The sequence below is a fragment of the Cetorhinus maximus genome, chromosome 16 (genome assembly GCF_964194155.1).
Source record: "Cetorhinus maximus chromosome 16, sCetMax3.hap1.1, whole genome shotgun sequence".
In the NCBI taxonomy this organism is placed as follows: domain Eukaryota; kingdom Metazoa; phylum Chordata; class Chondrichthyes; order Lamniformes; family Cetorhinidae; genus Cetorhinus; species Cetorhinus maximus.
Genome location: NC_135894.1, coordinates 69504301 through 69519307, shown reverse-complemented (window position 1 = coordinate 69519307; position 15007 = coordinate 69504301). Strand labels below are relative to the sequence as shown.

General features: G+C 43.7%; 1 protein-coding gene across 1 annotated transcript in view; it reads right to left on the bottom strand.

Moving 5' to 3' along the window:
- Positions 1–8087, bottom strand: part of gpa33a (glycoprotein A33 (transmembrane), paralog a) — a 33512-nt gene extending 25425 nt beyond the window's left edge. Inside the window, exon 1 of the mRNA XM_078559999.1 lies at positions 7888–8087. Within this exon, the coding sequence (XP_078416125.1) occupies positions 7888–7921 (34 nt within the window). The 5' untranslated portion in view covers positions 7922–8087. The remainder of the gene's footprint in view (positions 1–7887) is intronic.
- Positions 8088–15007: the final 6920 nt, after the last annotated feature.

Sequence of the window (15007 nt, the reverse complement as noted above, 5' to 3'; positions counted from 1 at the left end):
ATTGTGTGGCGAATAACTCACCTCCTGACTTCATTGGGAATCAGAGGGAAAACTCTCCGCTTGTTGGAGTCATACCTAGCACAAAAGAAGCTGGTTGTGGTTGTTGAAGGTCAGTCATCTCAGCTCCAGGGCATCACTGCAGGAGTTCTTCAGGGTGATGTCCTCAGCCCAACCATCTTCAGCTGCTTCATCAATGACCTTCCATCCATCACAAGGTCAGAAGTGGGGATTTTCGTTGATGATTGCACAATGTTCAGCACCATTTGTGACTTCTCAGATACTGAAGCAGTCCAAATCCAAACGCAGCAAGACCTGGACAATATCCAGGCTTGGGCTGACAAGTGGCAATTAACATTCGCGCCACACAAGTGCCAGGCAATGACCATCTCCAACAAGAGAGAATCCAACCATCATCCCTTGAAGTTCAATGGCACTGCCATCACTGAATCCCCAACTATCAACATCCTGGGCGTTACCATTTACCAGAAACTGAACTGGACTAGCTATATAAATACTGTGGCTACAAGAGCAGGTAAGAGGCTAGGAATCGTGCGACACATAACCCACCTCCTGACTCCCCAAAGCCTGTCCACCATCTACATGCACAAGTCAGGAGTGTGATGGAATACTCCCCACTTGCCTGGATGAGTGCAGCTCCCACAACATTCAAGAAGCTTGACATTGTCCAGGACAGAACAGCCCACTTGAGCCACTCAATCCCTCCACCACTGAAACACAGTAGCAGCAGTGTGTACCATCTACATGTATCTGCAGGAATTCACCAAGGTTCCTCTGACAGCACCTTCCAAACCCACGATCACTACCATCTGGAAGCACAAGGGCAGCAGATAGATGGGAGCACCACCACCTGGAAGTTCTCCTCCAAGTCACAAACCATCCTGACTTGGAAATATATCACTGTTCCTTCACCGTCGCTGGGTCAAAATCCTGGAACTCCCTTCCTAACAGCACTGTGGGTGTAACTACACCACATAGACTGCAGCGGTTCAAGAAGGCAGCTCACCACCACCTTCTCAAGGACAACTAGGTATGGGCAATAAATGCTGGCCCAGCCAGTGATGCTCACATCCTGTGAATGAATTTTTTAAAAATGCAGTGCAGGAACTCACCGAGGCTCCTTACACAGCACCTTCCAAGCCCAACACCACTACCACCTAGAAGAACAATGGCAACAGACATATGCAAACAGCACTACCTGTAAGTTCCCCTCCAAGCCACTCACCCTCTTGACTTGGAAATATATCGGCATTCCTTCACTGTCACTGGGTCAAAATTTGGAACTCCCTCCCTAACAGCACTGTGGGTGTACCTACCCCACATGGATTGCAGCGGTTCAAGGTGGCAGCTCACCACCACCTTAAGGGGCAATTAGGGATGGGCTGGCCTATCCAGCAATGTTCACATCCCATGAACGAATAAAAATAAAAAGGTGGTTGCTGCTTGCATATATTAATTGGAATTATCTGGGCATCCTTTTCCTGTGCTGTGGAATTAGCAGGGTTTGGAAATTGTAGGGAGGATGAGGTTTATTTAATTTAAAATATTTCACTACAGTATACTATGATGCATGAATCAGGCAGCTGTTTTGAGAGTAATTATAGTGGGTAATATTGAGTGGCGTTCAAAGTTGTACTCAGTTAGTGTATGTTAGGGGTGTAGGTCTCCTAATTACCATGTAATAAACAGGTAGAGAGTTCATAACATTTATATTCATAAGGTTCAAACTCACAAGAGATGTGAGGAGTGATAATCAAATGAGAGAATTGTAGATCATAAACCCCAGACTGGGTTTGGATGGCCCACCATGATAAAGCACAAAATTCAGGCTTGTATTCCTGCAAACCACACTTTCACATGTTTTAGTTTTTCTTCTGAATGATTTTAACATGCAATAATTTTATTCCCAGAGCAAGAAAATAAATCTTTTTATTGTTAGTGACTGAGCAACTACAGGCCAGTCAGTTTAACCTCAGTGGTGGGAAAGCTTCTAAATTAACAGTCACTCTCAGGTCAGGAAATCCAGCATGGATTTGTTAAGGAGAAAGTGTGTTCAACTAACTTGCTGGAGTTTTTTTGATGAGGTAACAGAGAGAGTTGATCAGGGTAATGCAGTTGATGTGGTGTACATGGACTTAATGACCTAAACCTTGGTGCACATGCCACAGTTTCAAAGCATTGGAAGCATTGTGAACAGTGAGGAAGATGGTATAAAATTTTAAAAGAACAGACAGATTAGTGGAATGGGTGGAACACATGGCAGCTGAATTCAATGAAGACAAATGTGAAGCGATTGCTTTTGGACAGAACATGGAGACACAATATAAACGATACAACTCTAAAGTGGGTACAGGAACAAAGGGACCTCTGGGTGTATATGTGCATAAGTCACTGAAGGCAGGGCTGGTTTACAGCACAGTTAATAAACAATACAACATCCTCAGTTTATTAATAGGGGCACAGAGTAAGCAAGGAAATCCTGTTAAACCTGTATAAAACATTGGTTTGGCCTTAACTGGGGTATTGTGTCCAGTTCTGAGTGCCACACTTTAGGAAAGGTGTGAAGGCCTTAGAGACTGCGCAGAAAAGATTTTAGAAAATAATTCCAGGGAAGAGGAACTTCAGTTGCATAGATAGATTGGAGAGGTTGGGACTGTTTTCCCTGGAGAAGAGAAGTTGAGTGGAGATTTGATGGAGGAATTCAAAATCATGAGGGGTCCAGACAGAGTAGAAAGGGGAAAATTGTTCTTACTGGTGGAAGGATCAAGGAAACGAGGGCACAGATTTAAGGTAATTGACAAGAGAAACAATGCCAACATGAGGAAAAACTTTTTCACACAGCAAGTGGTTGGGATCTGGAGTGCCCTGCTTGAGTGTGGTGGAGGCAGGTTCAATTGAGGTATTTAAAAATTACTTGGATCATCATCTGAAAAGGAAGAATGTGCAGGAATACAGGGAGAAGGCCAGGGAGTGGCACTAGATGAATTGCTCCTGTGGAAAGCCAGCACAGACACAGTGGGCTGAATTGCCTCTCCTTCAGTGCTGTAACCATCCTGTGATCTGAGGTGAAAGGAACTGAACCCTGTGGAGCTGTAGTGAAGGCCCTGAAACTGTTCTTTTTTTAAAAATCTACTTCTTGCAGGTGAGGTCCCAGTAATGATAGAAATTGGGGTTGTTCTCCTTAGAGCAGAGGAGATTAAGGGGAGATCTGATAGAGGTGTTCAAAATCATCAGCAGTTCTGACAGAGCAATTAAAAAGAATTTGTTTACACTGTGCTAGAAGGATCGGTAACCAGGGGACACTGATTGAAGGTAATTGGCAAAACAGCCAGAGATGACATGAGGAAAAATATTTTTAGGCAATAAGTTATGATGATGTGGATTCCACTACCTGAAAGGGTGGCAGAGGCAGATTCAATAACTTTCAAAAGGGAATTAGATAAATACTTGAATAAGAAAAAAAATGCATGATTATAGGGAAAGAGACTAATTGGATAGTTCATCCAAGGATCCAGCACATACGATGGACTGAAAAGCTTCCTTCTGTCCTGTGTCATTTTATCATTTTAAATTATTTTTTGGCTTGCATGGTAAATTGTCAACTAATATTGAGAAAGTGGTAAAGTAAAGCTGCATTTAAGTCACCAGGTTATTCAATTTCTTGGTGTAAGATTATGGGAAATAAATACCTTGTTATATAATTTACAAAGCATGATTGTATAATCATATCACAAGTTTCAGTCACACCCAGTTTCTGGCATCATGATGTTTCATTCTACCACTGATACGCCAGTCAGTGGCAAAAAATTTAAAATTGGAAAGAAGGTTCTTATAGAGTGCTGAAGGAGTCCTGCATTATTGGAGGTGCCATCTTTGAGATGAGACAAATGCTCCAACAACCTGCTCAGACCGAAGGGAATAATTCATTCACACTGTTTAGAGGAGCAGAAAAGTTCTTCCAATGTTCGGGCCAACATTCATCCTTTATTAACACCAGAAGGAACCAATTTTCTAGTCAATTGTCTCATTGCTGGTTGTGGGACCTTGCAGCGAGGAAATTGATTGCTATGCTCCCCTAGGTTATGACAGTGGCTTCACCTCTATAAAACCTAATCGTAAAGCATTTTGGGGACATCTTGAGGTGATGAAAGACACTATTTGAATTCAATTTTGTCCTTTCTTTTGTTGCAAGTGACAGGATCCTCTTACCATCTCACCCAGCCATCCAAAATCTAGTAAACAATCTATATTACTATAAATAGATTTTCTATGCTACTATTACAATTACCAATTACAATTGAGCCATTGATCAATCAGGCATGTTAATTAAACTACTGAATTGTTGAATTATTGTAACAAGTTGGTACAAAATGTCAGGTAATGGGACCCAGGGGAAGTTGTAACTTTGAGAGACAATACTGCAGAATGTTGAGGTAAGGAGGCTAAAACAGAATTAAGCCCAGGCAGTCCTGTAAAACAAAATGTGTGATGGTACATAAATCTGAGACACCAAATAACAAAGCACAATTTTGGGAGAAAATAATTCAGGTTTCAAAAGTTAATTCAAGAATGGATAATCAAATGTAAGGAATTCAGCTATACTCAAATGTAATGATTACCAAACAGACTATTAGGGTCTATTAGGTTCTCCCTCCACCTGGATCCCTCCCTCTGGATTCTTACCTTCTCTTGATCTTTTCATTGAGAACTGTTGGCGTGACATTAGCCATCTCAATTTCTCTGCTCCTCTCACCCATTCTAATCTGTCTCTCTCTGAACTTACTGCACTCCGTTCTCTCAGGTCCAACCCCAACATTGTCATCAAACCCGCTGACAAGGGCGGTGCTGTTGTTGTCTGGCGCACTGACCTCTACCTCGCAGAGGCTGAGCGTCAACTCGCAGACACTTCCTCCTACCTCTTCCTGGACCATGACCCCACCACTGAACATCAAGCCATTGTTTCCAGGACTGTCACTGACCTCATCTCCTCTGGAGATCTTCCTCCCACAGCTTCCAACCTGATAGTCGCCCAACCTCGGACGGCCCGCTTCTACCTCCTACCCAAAATCCACAAACAGAACTGTCCCGGCAGATCGATCATGACAGCCTGTTCCTGCCCCACGGAACTCATTTCTCGTTATCTTGACTCCCTTCTCTCTCCCCTTGTCCAGTCCCTTCCCACCTACATCCGTGATTCCTCTGACACCTTACGTCACATCAACAATTTCCAGTTCCCTGGCCCCAACCGCTTCCTCTTCACCATGGACGTCTAATCCCTCTACACCTCCATCCCCCACCAGGATGGTCTGAGGGCCCTTAGCTTCTTCCTTGAACAGAGGCCCGAACAATCCCCATCCACCACTACTCTCCTCCGTCTGGCTGAACTTGTTCTCACATTGAACAATTTCTCCTTTAACTCCTCTCACTTCCTCCAAATAAAAGGTGTGGCTATGGGTACCCGCATGGGCCCCAGCTATGCCTGTCTCTTTATGGGATATGTGGAACATTCCTTGTTCCATTCCTACTCCGGCCCCCTCCCACAACTCTTTCTCCGGTACATCGATGATTACTTCGGTGCTGCTTCATGCTCTCGTCGGGACCTGGAAAAATTTATTAATTTTGCTTCCAATCTCCACCCCTCCATCATTTTCACATGGTCCATCTCTGACACTTCCCTTCCCTTCCTTGACCTCTCTGTCTCAATTTCTGATGATAGACTGTCCACCAATATCCATTACAAGCCTACCGACTCCCGCAGCTACCTCGACTACAGCTCCTCACAGCCCGCTTCCTGTAATGACTCCATCCCATTCTCTCAGTTCCTTCGCCTCCGTCGCATCTGTTCTGATGACGCTACCTTCAAAAACAATTCCTCTGACATGTCCTCCTTCTTCCTTAACCGAGGTTTTCCACCCACGGTCGTTGACAGGGCCCTCAACCGTGTCCGTCCCATCTCCCGCGCATCCGCCCTCACGCATTCTCCTCCCTCCCAAAAACATGATAGGGTCCCCCTTGTCCTCACTTATCACCCCACCAGCCTCCGCATTCAAAGGATCATCCTCCGCCATTTCCGCCAACTCCAGCATGATGCCACCACCAAACACATCTTCCCTTCACCCCCCCTGGCGGCATTCCGTAGGGATCGTTCTCTCCGGGACACCCTGGTCCACTCCTCCATCACCCCCTACTCCTCAACCCCCACCTATGGCACCTCCCCATGCCCACGCAGAAGATGCAACACCTGCCCCTTCACTTCCTCTCTCCTCACCGTCCAAGGGCCCAAACACTCCTTTCAAGTGAAGCAGCATTTCACTTGCACTTTCCCTAACTTAGTCTACTGCATTCGTTGCTCCCAATGCCATCTCCTCTACATTGGAGAGACCAAACGCAAACTGGGCAACCGGTTTGCAGAACACCTGCGGTCTGTCCGCAAGAAAGAGCCAAACCTCCCTGTCGCTTGCCATTTTAACACTCCACCCTGCTCTCTTGCCCACATGTCTGTCCTTGGCTTGCTGCATTGTTCCAGTGAAGCCCAGCGCAAACTGGAGGAACAGCACCTCATCTTCCGACTAGGCACTTTACAGCCTTCCGGGCTGAATATTGAATTCAACAACTTTAGATCTTAAACTCCCTCCCCCCATCCCCACCCCGTTTCTTCCCCCTCCCTTTTAATTTTTTCAATAATTTATATAGATTTTTCTTTTCCCACCTATTTCCATTATTTTAAAATCTACAACTAATACCTTGTCAGTCTTTCCACCCTACCCCCACTAGAGCTGTACCTTGAGTGTCCTGCCATCCATTCTTAATTAGCACATTTTCTTAGATAATATCACCACCTTCAACACCTCTTTGATCCTTTTGTCTGTGACATCTTTTGATTATCTGCTCCTATCACTGCTTGCTTGTCCCTACAACCACGCCGCCCCCCCTCAACTTCTCTCCCCCCCACCCACCTTAAAGCAGCTTATATTTCACCCCTCTCCTAACTATACTCAGTCTGTTGAAGGGTTGTGAGGACTTGAAACGTCGACTCTTTTCTTCTCCACCGATGCTGCCAGACCTGCTAAGTTTTTCCAGGTAATTCTGTTTTTGTTTTGGACAATAAGGGTGACCTTGCGAATGATAAATCCAACTAGTGAGAGGTGAGAAGGAATGGTTCAAAATATGATTTTAAACTAGTGTGGCTCACATCTTTATTACACCTCCACCCTGTAGAAGCAGGTTATAGATTGCACAATAAGTAAGATCACGACATGAATTCAGACAAAAATTCATTTTAAACTTTATTAATTAAGACCGCCATATCTAATTACTTAAATACTTTTTGTATTATCTGTTACCGTGCAACCTTTCTTTGCAGTCAATATGGCAAATCAGGTCACAACTCTTCAATAACTCCCCGCCTTTTAACAGTGTTCGTTTAACTGATTCTTAATGAATAGTAAAGTATTCGCATTAGTCTCTCTATCTCTTTAGGTGTGCTCCAGGGAAGTTAAATAATTGCTCTGATCTGGTTTGGCAGCTTCTTCGAATAAGGAAGTAGAAAAGTAGCTGACTGGAGTAACAAATGAGAAGCGAGGATAAAAAGTGCCTGAAAGTACAAAAACAATTTAGTCTACGGTGTGTGAGCTTCGAAGACAAATTGGAGCTAAAAAACATAAGGGAATGGAGCAAAGTTATTATTTCCGCCGTCACAATAACGAATGCAATAAATGCGGTTCAAGCTATCTGACCAAACTCCATTCTCAGCTGAATTCGAAACCGAGTTTCTTTCAGCAGCTTCTATGTAAGGTGTGGCCAGCAGCCATGATTCAAGGTGTATATATATAAATATACACACACACACAGGTTAATTTAAACACCTACCAGAAAACAGCGTCAGCCCAGCTTCGACAATCATCCCTTCTGCTAACTCTTAACAATCGAGAGATTTTTAAACGAAGTAATCCTTCTCAAAGCGACTGTAAACTGAAGGTATTGATTTTGTGATAACCTTCTAACCTTGCTCTTGTACTTGCCTCCACTCTGCCTGGTAGGTTGCACCCGGAAGACTAGGAACATGTCAATCATTGGAGCACCACAGAGCTCCTTCACTTTGATTCGTGCTAAGTGCTCTCCCTTCTGCAGAAGTCAACACTGTGATACCATAAACCTCTAATTTTAACACATACAATATGTTACGTTTGTATCCTAGTCAGTCAGTATTCCTAAGAAGGTTCATCTTCAACTAGTAGCCGCATTTACCGATATGCTAATAACGTTCAGGTGCAAGTTTATGAAACTAGTCGAAACCATTTTTCACTAGTGAGCGTTTTTGGAGCTTCTACGGTGATATAATTAAATGACCAAAGCACTACAGAATCCCTCCACGTCACAGCACACTACCTGGTTTTGTTTTTTAAGTTAGGTGAATGAAGTGACTTAATTGTACAGCACTGTGAAAACAATTTTGCTAACGATTAGCTATAGCCGCTCATGACACTTACACTTATCCACACAGCCATTCTCTGGGATTTTTGCACTGGAAGGTTTTGTAATTAGAGAACAATTTCAGGTCAGCGCGGGGGATTTGGGACTTGCCTGAATAGGACAAACAACAGTGTATCTCAAACAAATCGAGGAATTGTTCATCATCAGTCCCTATCAAGGAGTGCAAACTGGAATATTTAATTCAATGCCACATCATGTACAGAAAGTGAAAGAAAGATGGGATTAAGGCAGAGGTAAAAGAGACAATGCAAACGTTTTAATTTTTAAAATAAATTTCCAACAATAAAAACTGAAGGAATGAGACACTGTACTTGTAAATGTTAATTTTCAGTACCAGAGAGGCTATTTGGCAGTAATTAAGATTTATCATGCCAATAAAAATGTACTTACACCAGGATGGACAAAACCTATCTTTTCCTGGAGAGTTTAGTTGGTATATATTGTGTAGTACTGCAAAGTCTGATAGTTCAATGTGTTTCAATGCCGAGACCCTTGGCAGATACTTTTATGGCGAAGCTTATCAAAGACCAGGCCAGCTTGGACAGTAACTTCCTGATTTCTGTGCTCAGCTGTGTATGTGCAGTGGCTAGAAGTTGATGTCTGATTTGTTCTTTAATAACGGTGAATGGTGATAGCCTCACCTTTATAATGCAAATTCTGGCCCATGGTGTTTTAATGAAAATAGATACTTTACTTGTTATTAAAATTGGAATTTTGTTTGTTATTCAACTGTTATTTTAACAGGCAGAAAAAGAATAACTCAATTACCAGCTTATTTTTATAGATTCCAATATGCACATATTTTTGTCATATCCTTTCACATACTCCTTGCCTTAGTCTACGGACTGACCAAATCTCATGGCGATATCCTCATTAAGATGTCCTATCACTACTCACTTCAGCCTTTGCAGCAAACCACTTCAATCTCCATCTTAATTCCTGTTCTTCCTTCTCCTCTGATGTCTCACTCCTCTTGTTCTCACTTAATTTTGATCTTCATATCAGCTTCTCTACCTACAACCACTGCCTATCTTGCATGGCCGTGCCTCTTCCAAGGCCTTAATTGGATTCTCTCCTTTCCTCGACCGATCTATCTCTAATTGTGGGAATAGGCTGCCACCCAACTGTCAGCTGTATCTAAGTTGGTAGCACTCTTAGCTTTGAGTCGGAAGGTTGTGGTTTTAGGTCCAACTCCAGAACTTAAGTACAACAATCAAGGCTGATAATGTAGTGCAATACTGAGGGAGCTTTGCACAGTTGAAAGTGTTGCCTTTTAGATGTGACATTAAACTGAGGCCCCTTAGGCCTCTCAGGTAGATATAAAAAAATCCTGTGGCAGTATCAAAGAAGAGCAGGGGAGTTATCCTTGGTGTCGTGTCCAATCTTTATCTTTCAATCAACACCACAAAAAGAGATTATCTGGTCTCTATCATGTTGCTGTTTCGAACAGCTTGCTATGTCCTTAGTTTTGACGTTACCTCAGTGGCTATACTTCATGAAGTACTTAATTGGCTGTAAAGCACTTTGGGGTGTCCTATGATTATGAAAGACATTATATAAATAGAAATCTTTCTTTAACCAATATCCACTAAAAGTCCACTGACTCCCACAGCTATCTTGATAACACTCCCTCCCATCCTGCTTTTTTTAAGGTCTCTACTTCATTCTCCTAGTTTCTCTGTTTCTGCCACATCTGTTCAGACAATGACACCTTCCAGACCAGTGCCTTTGAAATTTCTTCCTTTTTCCTCAACTGAGAATTGCCTTTCACCTTGGTTGACAAGGCTCTCAACTATATCCCTCCCATTTCCCACATTGCTGACCATGCCTTTCCCCTCCCTCCCAGAATCACAATAGGGTTCCCCTTGTCCTCAATTTCCACTCCACCAGCCTTCGTATTCAACGGATTACCCTTGGCCATTTCCACCATCTCCAATGTGATGCTACCACCAAACACATCCCCTCTCCTTTCGTGAACTTTGGCTTCTCATGGCAGCTTTGAATGACCATGTTCTCCGTAGACTTCTGATTGAAACCCCACTCTGGGGGACTCTGAGGTCCCTCTCCCTATTTCTCTGATGACTTGACATCCTGTTGTGCCATGGTGCCACATGCTAGTGAGTATGGATATAGGAGGATAGAGCAGATAAATGTGTGGCTAGAGTAATTGTGCAGGATGGAGGGCTTTAGAATCTGGGGCATTAGAACTGGTTTTAGGGGAAGTGGAACCTTATACAGGCTGGAAGGTTTCACCTTAATAGAACCAGGACAAATTTCTGGCAGGTGATTCAGTACTGCTGATAGGGAGCATTTAAACTAACTTGGCAGAGCGATGGGAGCCATGATGTAGCATTTGAAAGGAGATACACATTTCACAAGGATACCACTATAAAATAAGAAATAGTAAGGTATTAAATGGGGGTCAGAGGAAGAGAGAATGCAATAAGATCTGAATTACGTTTATAATGCATCAATGCATCTATATAAATGTACAAAACATACAAACATATGAACAAGGAGCAGGGGTAAGCCATTCGGCCCCTCGAGCCTACTCCACCATTTAATAAGATCATAGCTGATCTGATAGTAACCTCAAATCTGCATCCTGCCTACCCCCAATAACCTATCACCCTCTTGCTTACCAAGAATCTATTCACCTCTGCCTTAAAAATATTCAAAGACTCTGCTTCCACTGCCTTTTCAGGAAGAGAGTTCCAAAGACTCACTACCTTCTGAGAAAAAAAATTCTTCTCATCGCTGTCTTCAATGAGCGATCCCTTGCTTTAAAGAATGACCCCATAGTTCTAGATTCTTCCACAAGAGGAAACATCCTCTCCACATCCACCCTGTCAAGTCCCCTCAGGATCTTGTGTCCCCTCAGGATCTTGTATGTTTTAATCAAGTTGCCTCTTACTCTTCTAAACTCCAGTGGATTCAAGCCTAGCCTGTCCAAACTTTCCTCATAAGACAACCCAGCCATTCCAGGTGTTAGTCTGGTAAACCTTCTCTGAACTGCTTCCAACACATTTACATCCTTCCTTAAGTAAGGTGACCAATACTGTACACAGTACTCCAGATGTGGTCTCACTGGAGTCCTGTATAACCTCCCTACTTTTGTATTCCATTCCCCTCACAATAAATTATAACATTCTATTAGCTTTCCTAATTACTTGCTGCACCTGCATACTAGAGTTTTGCGATTCATGCACTAAGACACCCAGGTCCCTCTGCATCTCAGAGTTCTGCAATCTCTCACCATTTAGATAATATGCCTCTCTTATTTTTCCTGCCAAAATGGACAATTTCACGTTTTCCCACATTACACTCCATTCGCGCCACAGAAGTGCCAGGCAATGACCACCTCCAACAAGAGTGAATCCAATCATCGCCCCTTGATGTTCAATGACATTACCATCACTGAATCCCCCACAATCAACATCCTGGGCGTTACCATTGACCAGAAATTGAACTGGACTAACCATGTAAATAACAAGGGCAGGTCAGAGGCTAGGAATCGTGCAATGAGTAACTCACCTCCTGACTCCCCAAAGCCTGTCCACCATCTCCAAGGCACAAGTCAAGAGTGTGATGGAATACTCCCCACTTGCTTGGATGAGTGCAACTCCCACAATACTCATGAAGCTTGACACCACCCAGGACCAAGCAGCCCGCTTGATTGGCACCCCATCCACAAACATTCACTCCCTCCGCCACCAATGCACAGTAGCAGCAGTGTGTACCATCTACAAGATGCATTGCAGGAATTCACCAAGGCTCCTTCGACAGCACCTTCCAAACCCAAGACTACTAGCATCTAGAAGGACAAGGGCAGCAAATAGATGGGAACAGCACCACCTGGAAGTTCCCCTCCAAGTTACTCACCATCCTGATTTGGAAAATATCACCGTTCTTTCACTGTCGCTGGGTCAAAATCCTGGAACTCCCTCGCCAACAACACTGTGGATGTACCTACAGCAGATGGACTGCAGCAGTGCAAGAAGGCAGCTCATCACTATCTTCCCAAGGGCACCTAGGGATGGGTAATAAATGCTGGCCTAGGCGGCAAAGCCCACATCATGTGGATGAATTTTTTTTTTAAATTGCCAGATCTTTGCCCACTCACAACCTATCGATATCTTTTCGTAGTCTCCTTATGTCTTCTTCACAACTCACTTTCCTACTCATCTTTGTCTCATCAGCAAATTTAGCAACCATCCCATCCATCCTTTCATCCATGTCATTTATATAAATTGTAAACAGTTGAGGTCCGAGCGCTGATCCTTGTGGCACACCACTTGTTAGATCTTGCCAACCTGAAAAAGATCCATTGATGCCTACTCTCTGCTCCCTGTTAGCCAGCCAATCTTTTATCCATGCAAATATGTTACCCCCTATACCATGAACTTTTATTTTCCGCAATAACCTTAGAGTGGCACTTTATCAAATGCCTTCTGTAAATCGAAGGGCAGTACATCCACCGGTTCCCCTTTATCCATAGCACATGTTACTTCCTCAGACCACACCTGGAGTATTATGTGCAATTTTAGTCTCCTTACCTAAGAAAGGATATAATTGCCATAGAGGGAGTGCAGCAAAGGTTCACCAGACTGATTCCTTGAATGGGAGGATTGTTGTATGAGGTAAGATTGGGCCGACTAGGCCTGTATTCACTGGAGTTTAAAAGAATCGGTGGGGATCTCATTGAAACATATAACATTCTGACAGGGCTGGACAGACTGGATGCAGGGATGATGTTTCCTCTGGCTGGGGGTGTCTAGAACAAGGGGTCACAATCTCAGGGTATGGGGTAGGCCATTTATGACTGAGATGAGGAGAAACTTCTTCACTTAGGGGGTGGTGAACCTTTGGAATTCTCTACCACAGAGGGCTGTGGAGGCCAAGTCACTGAATATATTTAAGAAGGAAAGGGATAGACTTCTAGACTGTAAAGGCATCAAGAAGTATGGGGAGAGAGCGGGAGTATGGCATTGAGATAGAGGATCAGCCATGATCATATTGAATGGTGGAGCAGGCTCGACGGGCTGAATGACCTACTTCTGCTTCTATTTTTATGTTTCTAAGGAACTCAAGTTGGTTAAACATGATTTCCTTTTCACAAAACCATGTTGACTCTGCCTGATTACTTTGAACTTATCCAAGTGCCCTGCTTTGGCTTCTCCAATAATTGTTATGACTGAACAGTTGGTAAAGCGGAATTATTAAAAAAATCCCAGAGGGAAACTTTAAACAACTGTCATAACCTATAATTTTAAGTGTTATCAGAATCACAGAATCACAGTGCAGAAAAGGCCCTTCGGTCCATCGAATCTGCACCAACATGTGAGAAACACCTGACCTATCTACCTAATCCCATTTACCAGCACTTGGCCCATAGCCTTGAATGTTATGACGTGCCAAATGCTCATCCAGGAACTTTTTAAATGATGTGAGGCAACCCGCCTCCACCACCCTCTCAGGCAGTGCATTCCAGACCGTCACCACCCTCTGGGTAAAAAAGTTTTTCCTCACATTCCCCCTAAACCTCCTGCCCCTCACCTTGAACTTATGCCCCCTTGTGACTGACCCTTCAACTAAGGGGAACAGCTGCTCCCTATCCACGCCCCTCACAATCTTGTACACCTCGAACAGGACGCACCTCAGTCTTCTCTGCTCCAACGAAAACAACCAAAGTCTATCCAACCTCTCTTCATAACTTAAATATTTAATCTCAGGCAACATCCTGATGAATCTCCTCTGCACCCCCTCCAGTGCAATCACATCCTTCCTGTAATGTGGCGACTAGAACTGCATACAGTACTCCAGCTGTGGCCTCACCAAGGTTCTATACAACTCCAACATGATCTCCCTACTTTTGTAATCTATGCCTCGAATGATAAAGGCAAGTGTCCCATATGCCTTTTTCATCACCCCACTAACATGCCCCTCTGCCTTCAGAGATCTATGGACACACATGCCAAGGTCCCTTTGTTCCTCAGAACTTCCTAGTGCCATGCCGTTCATTGAATACTTCCTTGTCAAATTACTCCTTCCAAAGTGTATCACCTCACACTTTTGAGGGTTAAATTCCATCTGCCCCTTATCTGCCCATTTGACCATCCCGTCTATATCTTCCTGTAGCCCAAGACACTCAACCTCACTGTTAACCACCCGGCCAATCTTTGTGTCATCCGCAAACTTACTAATCCTACCCCCCACATAGTCATCTGTGTCGTTTATATAAATAATAAATAATAAGGGACCGAGCACAGATCCCTGTGGTACGCCACTGGAAACTGGCTTCCAGTCACTAAAGCAGCCTTCTGTCATCACCCTATGCCTCCTACAACTAAGCCAATTTTGAATCCACCTTATCAAATTACCCTGTATCCCATGTGCCTTTGCCTTCTTTATATGTCTCTCATGTGGGACTTGTCAAAAGCTTTGCTGAAATCCATATAAACTACATCAACTGCACTGCCCTCATCTACACACCTGG